Source organism: Schistosoma mansoni, chromosome 4, assembly GCF_000237925.1.
Source record: "Schistosoma mansoni strain Puerto Rico chromosome 4, complete genome".
Lineage (NCBI taxonomy): Eukaryota > Metazoa > Platyhelminthes > Trematoda > Strigeidida > Schistosomatidae > Schistosoma > Schistosoma mansoni.
In genome coordinates this window covers 21,906,771-21,919,364 of record NC_031498.1, presented here as the reverse complement: position 1 = coordinate 21,919,364, position 12,594 = coordinate 21,906,771, and the positions used below count along the sequence as shown (strand labels likewise).

The window sequence follows — 12,594 nt, the reverse complement described above, 5'->3', positions numbered from 1 at the left end:
GGATAGTGGCTAGCAGTGCAATCCAGGATACGCGTTTCGTGCTACTTAGGACTCGTCAGTTGGATGTGCCTGCATCCTAGGGTTGATGTTCACTCTGAGAGGCTGGTCAGTCGCAGTCCTAAACATCAATAGGAAGATTCAGGACTTAGTAGCTAAGTGGATAAAGTGATGACGTTTGAAGCGAACGCTACTGGGTAAGAGCTCCGGAGTGAACACCAACTCTGGGATGCAAATACATCCAGCTGACGAGTCCCAAATAGGACGAAGTGAGCGTCCTAGATTCCACTGCTAGCCACTACCCATCTTTTCTTATACCGATTATAATTTCTAGAATTATAGAAGGCTTTAGAAAGTCTTATTAAAAAATAGTTCTGTCTAATATGAAGCTAGGTTACATACGTTCAGTGTGAAAGTTAGATGAAGTGGCGTCTGAACTTTAACTGTTGATCAGTAGTAATCAGTATACAGTCACTTATAAATACGTGTTAACTCTACTTGCCACATCAGACTAGTATGACGAGATGAAAGTAACGAGATGAAAAGCAAAAGAGTAGAAATATTGATAGTAGCACTGATACTGACAAAGACTTAACGCTAGAAAACATGATTCTAGAGGATGAAATTAAAAAGTATAAATGAAGGGATAATAAAACTCAGGATCTAAGGGAATATTAATGAGTGAATCCAATTGTCTTATAGTGACTGATACTAAGCTATATCATACGTCCCTAACAGACCAACTGACTTTACCGCGCGGGACCCAACCAAATAGACTAATACAGTTTAGTCCAACAGTGAATGGCCTCAAGGGTTGATTGCCACTTTTTGGTATGTTCGCCTTCGTAGCTTTATTCCAAATTGATAACATTCCATTAAGCACTCCACGCCAAGACGGGTTGGAGATAAGTTCGAAACTACGACCTAACAGTTGAGGTTTGTGTTTAAATCACTGAACCATCATTCCATTGAGTCACAATTTATTCCTGAAGAAAAGCGATACCATACGAGTCCCTAAATCGTAATGATGGGAGTATGATGTAAATTTGCAGCTAAATCATTGGAGATTCGTTTGATTTAATTATTCAACCATTGATGACAATTCTGTAAAGAAAATGTGACTCTAGCTTGTCACAAAATACGTGTTTGAATAAGAAAAAATAAAATCGATATCTCTATAAAACAATGGAAACTCTCAACAAGAGATATTTGGTTAATCTAGACTATAAGCATGAGCTTCTATGCACCTTTTTATGCTGGAAAAGAGGACGGCCATAATGATCGTGGAATGAGCTGTGCAAAATAATGGTGGAAATCAAGAGTTACAAGGGAAAAATGAAATTAATACATCTCTACAATCATTATTCACTGAGAAATCATAAGTTTGATTCTTGGCGAGATGAGTCTTTATGCAATGTTGAATATTATCAAATCAGAAAGAAAAAAACAATTATACGATACTTCATTACTTTCAATAGTTGATATTCGAAAACGAAATTTAATGTTGTATACTGTTTTGTCGTCAATCTCTATGTAATTCAATGGATCATATTAGTAGTTATATAAATGGCTCGATAACTCCGTGTTGATCTGATTTAGATCTCATAATTGTAAATTGTCATCAACGAAGTATTTTGAAAAATATAAAGAATATGATGTGGCCACAAGAATTTAAATCTACTTCGCTCACGTTACAGACCCACAAAATATTCTACAGATCACCAAAACAGAGATCTTCACATTTCATGTCACTCCACTTGGGGGAATGGGGAAACCCTGATTCCAAACTAATGGTGCACATGGGCTCTAGGATCCTGAGGGAACAAAAGGCTTATGAACCTATTGTTGGTCACAGGTTACCATGGGACTGTATCTCCTTACGTTGTTCCACTGCCTTGTGGATTAGACCTTTAGGTCAAAGGCTCGGGGAGTGGCCTTCTAAGAAAACTACCTGCCTCGGTTTGGGCACCCGGGCAGTATCACAGCCCTCACACAAACCAATGATAACTACTACATATCCTATTGTTACTGTGTGGCGCATATGTATTTGGTGCCCCCTTGCACCAATGTTTATGTGTACAAATAAAAATAAACGAAAGAATGGAAAAGATAACCAATGTCTTATGATTTTTGATGGTTCACCAAAAAAATTTTATACATTATGAAAGTATTATATGAGAAGACTGTTGGTTTAAAATATATAATGTATTTGCACAAGACATTCCATAAACAATTTGATCATACAAACACCAGTTAAGCATTCTCACTAACAAATACTAATGAAGGTCAATTATAAATAAAAAGTGATAAGGTTGAATATGAGAGAAATGATATTAATATAGAAAGAATAAGAAGTTGTCACATTACTTCAGGCATGAGAATAAATTAACACTTATCAGATTAGGTGGTTTAAGATTAAATCTAATTGTTTCTCAGCAGATAAAGGACAGTTAAATTTTCTAAAGTTCAGGAACTTACACAGAACTTAAGTATATATGACAAATGATAATTTCTATTGTTTTAATGACTTTCTACCCTGCATTCACCTGTCCATGTGACGAAGCTAACTGATGTTGATGCCATCTAAATACAGATTCCACCAGTCCTGACTGTATTATTCTATTACTCCACTCTGTGTATGTGTGTCTATACACATGTGAATTGGTAGATACAGTAGGTTGTGCCAGGGAAGTCCTACTCACTGCCTTCTCGTGGCGGGGGTGTTGTTTACGAAAGTGAGAGGACGAAGAGCGAATGTCCGGCGCTTTAACCGGGTTGGTGGACATGGAGGGTCCACCTAGGGGAGTTGGAAAACCCTGATTCCAAACTAATGGTGCACATGGGCTCCAGGATCCTGATGGAACGAATGGCGTATGAACCTATTGTTGGTCACCGGCTACCATGGGACTGCATCTCTTCACGATGCTCCACTGCCTTGTGGATCAGACTTTTAGGTCAAAGGCTCGGGGTGTGGCCCCCTAAGAAAACTACCTGCTTCAGTCTGGGCACCTGGGCAGTATCTCAGCCCTCACACAAATCAAATGAGATTTGTGAGGCGCATATTTATCTGGTGCTTTTTGTACCAATATTTATGTGTTTAAATAAATAAATAAATAATAAAGGTTGTGACGTAATCGTCCATGCGGCGTTGAGGCCTATATTGAAACATGGGTTTATTCCTTCCAACGAAAGTTTATTATTATTATTTAAACACATAAATATAGGTACAAAGAGGTACCAGATACATATGCGCCACACAAATCTCATTTGATTTGTGTGAGGACTGTGATACTGCCCAGGTGCCCCAAAGTGAAGCAGGAAAGTTATTTAGGTAACATAATATATCCTTTTGACTGTTTTTTGAATGAGATTTAGGACTACGCTGTACGATTCTTCACTATATGCTAAAAATGTTAAAAAGGACTTAAATGTTAACCACGTTGCATACTAATCTACAAACTTTAATTAATATCCGTTTAATATCGATATTCTAATCATACATACACATTTGATAAAGGAATGCATCAAAATATCATGTGAAATTGAAGTGCAAATTATAAGTAGCAGCAAAATATTTTAGGCAAACCCACAAGTACAATATTTATGATCATATGACTTCATTAGTAAAAATGAAAATATTGCTAATATTCGGAAATAGTAAACGTTTACAATACTACTGATTACATAATTAAAATTTACAATATTGACATTAAGTACAAGACTTTTTTCTTCACAGACAAATATGTTCACAGTACAGTGACATATAAAAGTTATGGAATTGAAAGTTGACTGTGAAGTGTTGGCGGTACACATAGCACTGACTTAGAAATGGTATAGATATATAGAGAGCTTAGTTGTTTTCAATGATTATATAAACTTAGAATAAATGGAAATCAGATATAATGATAAATAGTACCAGTTACAACGAAATATTTCGTTTATGTATGAATATTAATATGACAAACTAAATAGAGCTGGAAAACACCATATATAGTTGATATAACGAGGCGAATAGTACGGGAGTACAACTGATAGGAATTATTATTATTGTTTATACTTTTATTGTATAGTTAATAGACACTTGGATTGTTGTATTATTACGTTATCCTGTTTTTAAACTTTTGTTTAATTCACATATCGTTGTTGTCTTATTATTGCAGATTTATTACTAGTTTTGTATCACTTACAACCACGTTACTTACACATTGTAATTCCTTGATTGCATTGCTGTGTTCAGACGCTTTAAGTACATAACTGTGTGATTTTTGAGTCATGAATGATCTGACTACACCAGAGAACTGATCTGCTTTCTGTCTTCGTCTTATGACTGAACACTGGATTAGAAGCCTAGGGACCGATAATTGTTAATGTCTTGGTTATTATTCATTGGTCGCTGTGTAGATTGGTTTTGAGGAGATCACTGGTCTTACTGCCAATATAGGTGAACTAATCGTTAATCATACTTGAGAGAGAGGCCATATAACTTTATTCCTATCATTATGATTCAATCACACAATAGTCAATGCAACACAAGCAATCTGGTTGTTTTTCCGATATAGCAATAGTATCACAGTTCAATATAGTTTTTGAACATATTTATGATTTGTAATTGTGTTGAATGAGGTATAGGTTGACTGAAATTACTAACCAACATACTTTATTTCACTGGATTTACAATTACATGATCATGAGTTGAGTTGCTAGATAGAATTAATCTTTAAATCTTGTTTTTAGTAAGACAATAATCACAATTTACTTTGAAATCACGAACTAATTTAAGCCTAACCAACATTTAAAACCTGGAATCACTGGATAGCCATTTCATACTAGTATGGGACTCTTCAAAAGTACCCATACACGACCCTAAAACCGGGAATAGAATTCAAGACCTTCGATCTCGCTTGCAAAGACTTAACCTGTGGACCACTGAGGCGGTGTCTATTGGCTTACAAATCTAGCTTCAGTCAATTCCCGATATTGCGCGACCATCTTCCATTCACTTCGGTATGTGCCTTCCTCACACCCAACACGGCTGAATCCTAATGGTCATGGCTTCTCATAAGGACTCCAGAAATTTCATTTTGAAGCTAGTCACTAGTGATAACATGATGCACATTGATGAGTACTATACCATCCAGTGCCTCCACATTTTCAATCGTCGTCTAACTTAGATCACTTCGTGATTTCAGTGAAGTCCAACAGTCTCTGCTACCCATACTAACAATCATACGTTAGCAATAGAAAGTTTAATAGGTCATAGAACATTACACTTGTCACGAAAGACTAAAATATCTATAAAAGCAATAAGGATTTAACTAGTGACTTTTAGATCAGTCAGTCATATATTTAGGATGAAACTTATGGAAATACGATTGATTTGAAAAGCCGGTTATAATCAACGTAGAGCCAGGGATGCAAATGCATAGATCCAAGTTTCAACAGTGAGATGAAATTATCGAAATGAATACCAGAGTAATAGAAACAGCTATAGTATAGTAAAGGAGACTAGTTTTAGACGACCTGACTCGACAACAAGGAATGAATTCGAGGAGTAAAAGCATAAGATAATTCTAAAATTCAGAGTTTAAAGGCAGATAGTGATTGAGTCTGAGTTACGTCATTCAAAATCTACAACCATTTGTTACGGCAAGGAGGTGAACAATGACCAGAAATTCTACATTTACCAACATGGGTTAATCCAATTGTCAATGACTTCATGGACTGATGCCATATCTTATATTGAACATACTTAGCTTTTTTCCAACAAAACCCCATACTGGTAAACGTTGCGCGTTGTGACAAGCAGTGGTCAGACGTAAGTAATACATGCCATAATCACCTTATTCAACAAGCTTTCACAAGATTTGAGTAAAAGGAACAACCGGAAATAAAATAACACAATAAAATAGGTGCTCGTTTATTTTGAGTTAAAGTCTAATTCTATGAGCAGCTCCCATACAGATACCTCCTACCCAGATGATACACAAAGCTGTCCAGAATAGGATCAAACAAATGTATGGTGTTACTTCTTGAAGACAATGACTGCTGAGTTAGACCGTGTTTGAAAACCCAGACTTCTTGGTTCAAATCAGTTTCCACACAAACATAAATGTGTCGCTCGGAGTCGAGTAAGAAAAACTGTATTTCGTACATGAGTTACATTATTATTTCAATTCATTTTCTTTAAAACTTATCAGTATCCTCATGCTTTGCTAGTATAACCTGTAGTAAATTGTGTCTATACATATTTGTGTCAGGTCCTGAGCTGTTATTGCCCAAGTAATTAATTGATATAGGGATAAAATTCAATCTTCTGTATAGAACAATTTGATACGAACAGAAAGGTAACCAATTTGTCCTTGGAAAAAAGTTTTCTACCTTAGTCTACGACTTTCAAGAGTATTGCTGAATTGTCATTCTTTTCTATGAATAAATTTAAAAACTGAAATACATGAATTTTAAACACACAACAATCGAAACCCTTTTCAAAATAAAAAGTGTAAACAAAATAAAACATACCCGCCTCAAATAGAACAAGATTTGAACATTGATTTTTACACTCAAGTAGATGATCATCAATAACAATACCATCTTTATCATTAACAGTTGTATCCGTTGTTGGTGTTGTGATCGTATTAACTGTATCATTTTTCATGGTTGTTTGTGGATTCATAAGACTATCGACATGTCGAATAATGCCTTCTACCTCATTCGTAGATATCTTCGGGACGCTAAACGAAGTAATGACAACAACAAAAAATAATACGAAGTGAGATTTTGGGTAAACTGAAAAAGACTTAACAATGTCTCAAAATTATTGACATTATTAATTCGATAATAATAATACTAATATTTGTTATATCCTGTGGAGAATTATGAATGGTAACTTTGAGGACTATTTATGGACCAATGTGATATGTATATTTCCTATTGTACAATTGCTAAGTAAATTAAATATTCATATTCATGTTCCTTTTATTATGAGCTTTATTTTGACCCATAGACTATTACTGTACGGTTTACCATTCTTGAGTTATACCCAGTCTATTGATTACTGTTCCCCCTATTCACAGCCACATTTGGCTAACTCTTGTACAAATGTTATTTTCTATTTTATTGGTATGTTGTGGTCAGTCTGTTTGGTATATAAACTCAGTATTTTTGAAATACAATGATTCATACCACAGAGGCTGTTATTGTTTTGGACTTAACTGGCTGGGCTAGGCAAATAGCAGGATCGATAAGTACTCAAGACTGCTAGTACGGTTTTCTTGTATCATTGCTCTGATCGATAGTTCACTCCTCTCTGAATGGCGGGAATCATCACATCATATATTAATGGGGCACACACACACACACGATATAATAATAATACTCGTTTTATTAGATACCATTTTTGATGATAGTAAAAACTCTAGAGCACAAGATTTCAGAATTTACAACAAAATTCCTATTTTACAAATATTTAGCCTGTTAATATTCAAAAAAAGAACATGTATATAAAGCTTTTGAACAGTGATTCACTAAAACGTTTATTCAGTCAGAAATGTTTATGATCAGTCTAACTCTTTTCATCATCCAATATATTTGGTAATCTCCTATTGTTTTTTTCCAAAAGATAGAGAATGAGGAAAATATACGAAGCACCGTGATGGTACTTCTTAAGTTGCTCAATAATCAGATTCGAAATAGGTTATAAATGCTTAATTATTTTTAAAAAAATCTAAGATGAAATCAATGACAATAAATCCATGTTTATAAAAATAAAGGCCCAGAATTTTGATCAGGCAACTGTAAAGCAGGGACGTTACTTATTAAGGCATTCAACATGAACAATGTGAACCTCTCAGAAATTATGAAATCCATTAAAATTTCAGATATATGATACGTTAATGAAACAATTGTCTAATTAGCATCGGTCTGTGGTGTACAACACTGAAATTCAACAATCTCCATATACCCCCTTTTATAAGGAATAATAATAATAGTTTAACGCTTAGTTCTAATTACTTCTTAATAATCTTACACTTTTTTAAAACAGAGAAATAAAAAAAAACTAAAAATGTATAATACACTGATCATTAACTTATTAAATAATAATAAACTGTGCTTTTTTACTCAATAAATAAATTTGATGAAAATTAGCTGAATGATTGACAATAGGACATACATAACAATTCACCAGTAATTTTTAGTAAAAATCAATCTGTGCGCCGGTGTGAATGTTCTAAATTATTACTAAGTGTTACATTTAAACAAACTTTAAAATTGATGTAACCAACTTATAGGTTACTTTCTATTAAAGTGAAAAAACCCATCTTAAACGATGAGAAAAAACTTAAAATTTTTCACTTAATTGACATACTGAGTATTAATTTATTTATTCATTAAAATTAATAATTAACAGTAGTAGTATGGTGTGTGCTACTTATATTGGCAGACATAAGTAGTAGTCAACTGAAGTTGAATACCTAGCAGCAGAAGGCTGAGATCGAATCGAAGAAAACAGGAAGGGAAATAAAAAGGAACTGCGATTTGAAAGAATCATACAAAATGTAAGGGACAATTGATGGAAGATTCGCAAATGAAGTATATTATGTATGGTTTTTAAAATTTGCCGAAGAACTCTGTAAATATGATCATCCCCACCTAAGTCTCGATCACTACAATAGTAGTGACAACAACGAGTAAAAGTAATCTTCACTGTTGTTAATATTGATTATTATATAGCTTCACTGAAATGGATATAATCGATAATGTTAACTCGATTATCGTTATGCAACAATATTCTGCTGCAATGACTGAAGTTGTAAAGGTTGTGTTAAATGAATAATCTATGAAATTGGAATTACATGTTACCCCATAGAATAAAGCACAATATCTTGTGAGATTAGATATCCACTCTGCAACTCAGTAGTAGTAATCGATAGAATAGACTTCATCATCGATTTAAATGAAAGAGTGGTAAATAGTTATCATTACCAAGGTTTGTCTTGATAATTTCGAATAAATTGAGCATTGCATAGATTGTTATAAATAAATAATATATTTGTGATACCCCAATGAGTAAAAAAATTAGATTTTCTGACGTTTCGTGACTCAATGTAAGCCAATTCAGACCTGTTTTTTGATTGGTCACATAATATTCGTGTTGTTCCGTTGTACTATTTAAACTTGGATTAATTTTGATTTGGTTATTCATTCTCTGAAGAAATGCCTTACACTGAGTCACGAAACGCCGAAGTGGTAAATGTTCTTGTTGAAAATTTATGATCAATTGCTTTATAACAAGCGCTTCATAATTTTCAGTCGTGTACTTGACTACTAAAATGTTATACAATAAATGAACATAGAAATTTAAAGGCTTCAAAAAAAAGTATACCCGTTTAAATTGTCACAATTCACAGTGGTACACATGGAGGAAGTCACAATAATGAATAGAATTACTGAAAATAAATAAATAAATATGAGTGTAACATTTGATTCATAGCGTTCACACGAGAACATCATCATTTTAAACGATAACCAAGTTTATTCTAGTGGTTACTTTATAATCACTAACATATCTAAATCTCGGAGAATAATGAGTTATATTCTGAGGTATAGTGTTAACTTCATAGACTGATGATATAAGAAAAACTTCTTAATGATTGATATCTGAATATTTAATAAAAACTATGTAATATTCAAACAACTAAAGATTCGACAACAAAATAGTAGAGCAGGTCAAGATAGATATTTACACCTAAATTTATTTATTTAAACCCAGATACTGTAGTACAGCCGAGGGTATGCAGAGTCGGCTCTCCCTCTCGAAATGCTCTAGTGTATACATCCACTATCAGGGAAGTCCTACTCACTACCTTCTCATGGTGGGGGTGTTTTCTAAAAAATTGAGAAGACAAAAAGCGGATGTCTGTAACCTTAACCGGGTTGGTGTATGTGGAGGATTCACGTAAGATAGTTGGAAAACACTGGTTCCAATGGTGTACATGGGCTCCAGGATCATGAGGGGACAAAAGACGTATGGATCTATTGTTGGTCACCGGATACTATGGGACTGCATCTTTTAACATTGCTCCACTGCCCTGTGGATTAGACCTCTAGGTCAAAGGCTCGGAGAGTATCCCTCTAAGAAAATCATCTGTGTTCGGTTTGAGCGCATAGGCAGTATTCCAGCCCTCGCACAAATCGAATGACGAAGGGTGGTGCATAAATATTTGATGCCTCCTTTTACCAATGTTTATGTGTTTAAATGAATAAAAACAATAGTAGAGCAAGTATAACTGACAAAAAATCCTGTTATAACACACAAATGTCAAAAAAATTCAACCAAACATCGTCCTTCAGAAACCCTCAGGAAAACTCCAGAAAAAGATAGATTGTGATGTCAGTGTTCGATTCGACACAAACATGAATTTGTATATCAATCTTAGAATGTGTTACAGAAGCTTTTAAAAGCTCAACTTCATGTATAATAATGTGATTAACCTTGTTTCTTAGCATGAACTAGTCTTGGAATTAATTGCCTCTCAATATATCTTTCCTTTAGTTTTTTTTGTTCGATCCTCACGAGCGACTTATGAAGACTAGAAAGAGGCTAAAAAGTTCATATTTAGGCGTTTAAATACAAAACATATCCCTTTACAAAAGAATGCATTATGAGACAAAAGATTAGTGGAATGATATAACTTACTAACAAGAGAATAAGCTATGACTTCTTGGTTTTACAACAACTGTCATACTGTCGAGAGTTTTTGGTGAACTATTATTAGGAAAAGATACAGTAGAATATGAATTATCCGGCAGGATGAAACGTTCAGACGGTATTTCTTGAACGCTAACAAGCATCTGGAAAAAAAACAGAACACACATGAGGTTAATCATCAATGAGGTCTTATTTAGCGAACGGATTGGAGCCGTACTGTGAGAGATTGATATTTATGTTTTGAATAAGTATTTTCATGAAACATTTAATGTGAGATTTCCACATTATTCTAATTGTAAGCAGCCAGTTGACTTGTTTACAGATGCAACATATTTGACTATTTATAAATTATCAATAACTGATTATAGACAAATTATTCAGGTTTGTTTCATAAATATCTCCTTATTTACATACACTGAGGCTTATCACTCATGATGGAGTCATAGTCTCGTGTTTCTCGTGAATAAAATCACGTGAGTTTTCAAGTCAGAATAATACAAAATAGTGCAAAATCCTGATTATTAATTGAAGAAACGAGTGAGAGTTTTGTTCGGGCAAATGGATCATTTAGAGTAAATATATTAATCACGTTATCGAACTCACAGCAATGGACCATAAGCATAAGGAAAACTTATGATAAATATGAAAGAAAAGCCAAGCACAGACGTAGAGCAGCGCTCTACTTAGTGTTAAAATGATACACTTCCAATCATAACTGTTGGGGATGCTAGATATCCAGAAATCACTTGGTAAACGTCTTATTTTTGTAATTTTGTTTTTGGAAATTAGAATTTCTCGTTCTTGTGCCAAAAGCGCCTACTTTTGCCTTGAGTTTGTATTTCTCACTTGGGAGGACCTTAAATGTCATAGCTGCATTTCCTCTTTTAGTATGCTATTTTGTGACATTTTCCAATGGCATTTTTGTACTGTATATGTACGCATGAGTTGTGTGCTTGTTCGCTCGTTCTTCAAACTGCTTGTGGAATATACTTTTCCCTCGGTTGAGTCTGGTCTTCTCCATCTAGTTGTCAGGGCTGGAGCGCAGTGGAATAGTTCAGCTTGTCCTGTTGTTACGTTGCTGACTTTCGTTCCGTTCGATGGTCTAGTATGATATCGTAATCTCTTTAAACGTAGCAATAATTGATTGTACATAATTTTTTATATAAATTGATTTCAAAATGATCAACAGTCGAATTCATTACTGATGTATTCATGTTATATAATTAAAAAATGCATACAAACTACAATCAAACAAAATTAATTGGTTCATTATTGTATAATTCATATGTTTGAACCGTTCCCTAAACAGTACTCAATTCTAATTAGTTATTTCTATCAATTTTAGAAATAAATCTACAATTCAACATAGAGTTATTTTTATGTATGAATTTATGACAGTTTGTTTTCCTAATAACAAAAATATTTATTATTATTACTATTATTGCTATTATTATTATTATTACTATTCACTTAGTATTACTTGTTTGAATCTTCTCATTGATGTTTAGGACTGCAACTGGTCAGTCTCTTATTGGCCTATGTGCATACTGTGCGTATTGCCTCGATATTGCCTTAATTCACAAGCATTATAAGCAAAAATGGATAGTAGCTAGCAGTGGAATCTAGGACGGGAGTTTCGTCCCATTTGGGACTCATCAGCTGAATGTACCTGCATCTCACAGCATCAATGGGAAGATTCAAACAAACAATACTAAGTGAATTCAAACTTTACCCCATTGCACAAGCAAGTGGCTATTAGGACTCAGCAGCTGAGTGGTTAACGCGATGGCGTTTAAAGTGAAAGGTACTGGGTTCGAGTCCCAGAGTGAACATCAACTCTGAGATGCAGGCACATCCAGCTGATGAGTCCCAAATAGGACGAAACGCGC

The 12,594-nt window shown here is 34.2% G+C and overlaps 1 protein-coding gene across 1 annotated transcript in view; it reads right to left on the bottom strand.

Moving 5' to 3' along the window:
* The window catches only part of Smp_144940 (hypothetical protein), a gene marked incomplete at both ends in the record, with an annotated part of 28,012 nt that overhangs the window by 428 nt on the left and 14,990 nt on the right, over positions 1-12,594 (bottom strand). Inside the window, 2 exons of the mRNA XM_018797202.1 lie at positions 6,517-6,728; positions 10,694-10,848. Of these exons, the coding sequence (XP_018652267.1) occupies positions 6,517-6,728; positions 10,694-10,848 (367 nt within the window). The remainder of the gene's footprint in view (positions 1-6,516; positions 6,729-10,693; positions 10,849-12,594) is intronic.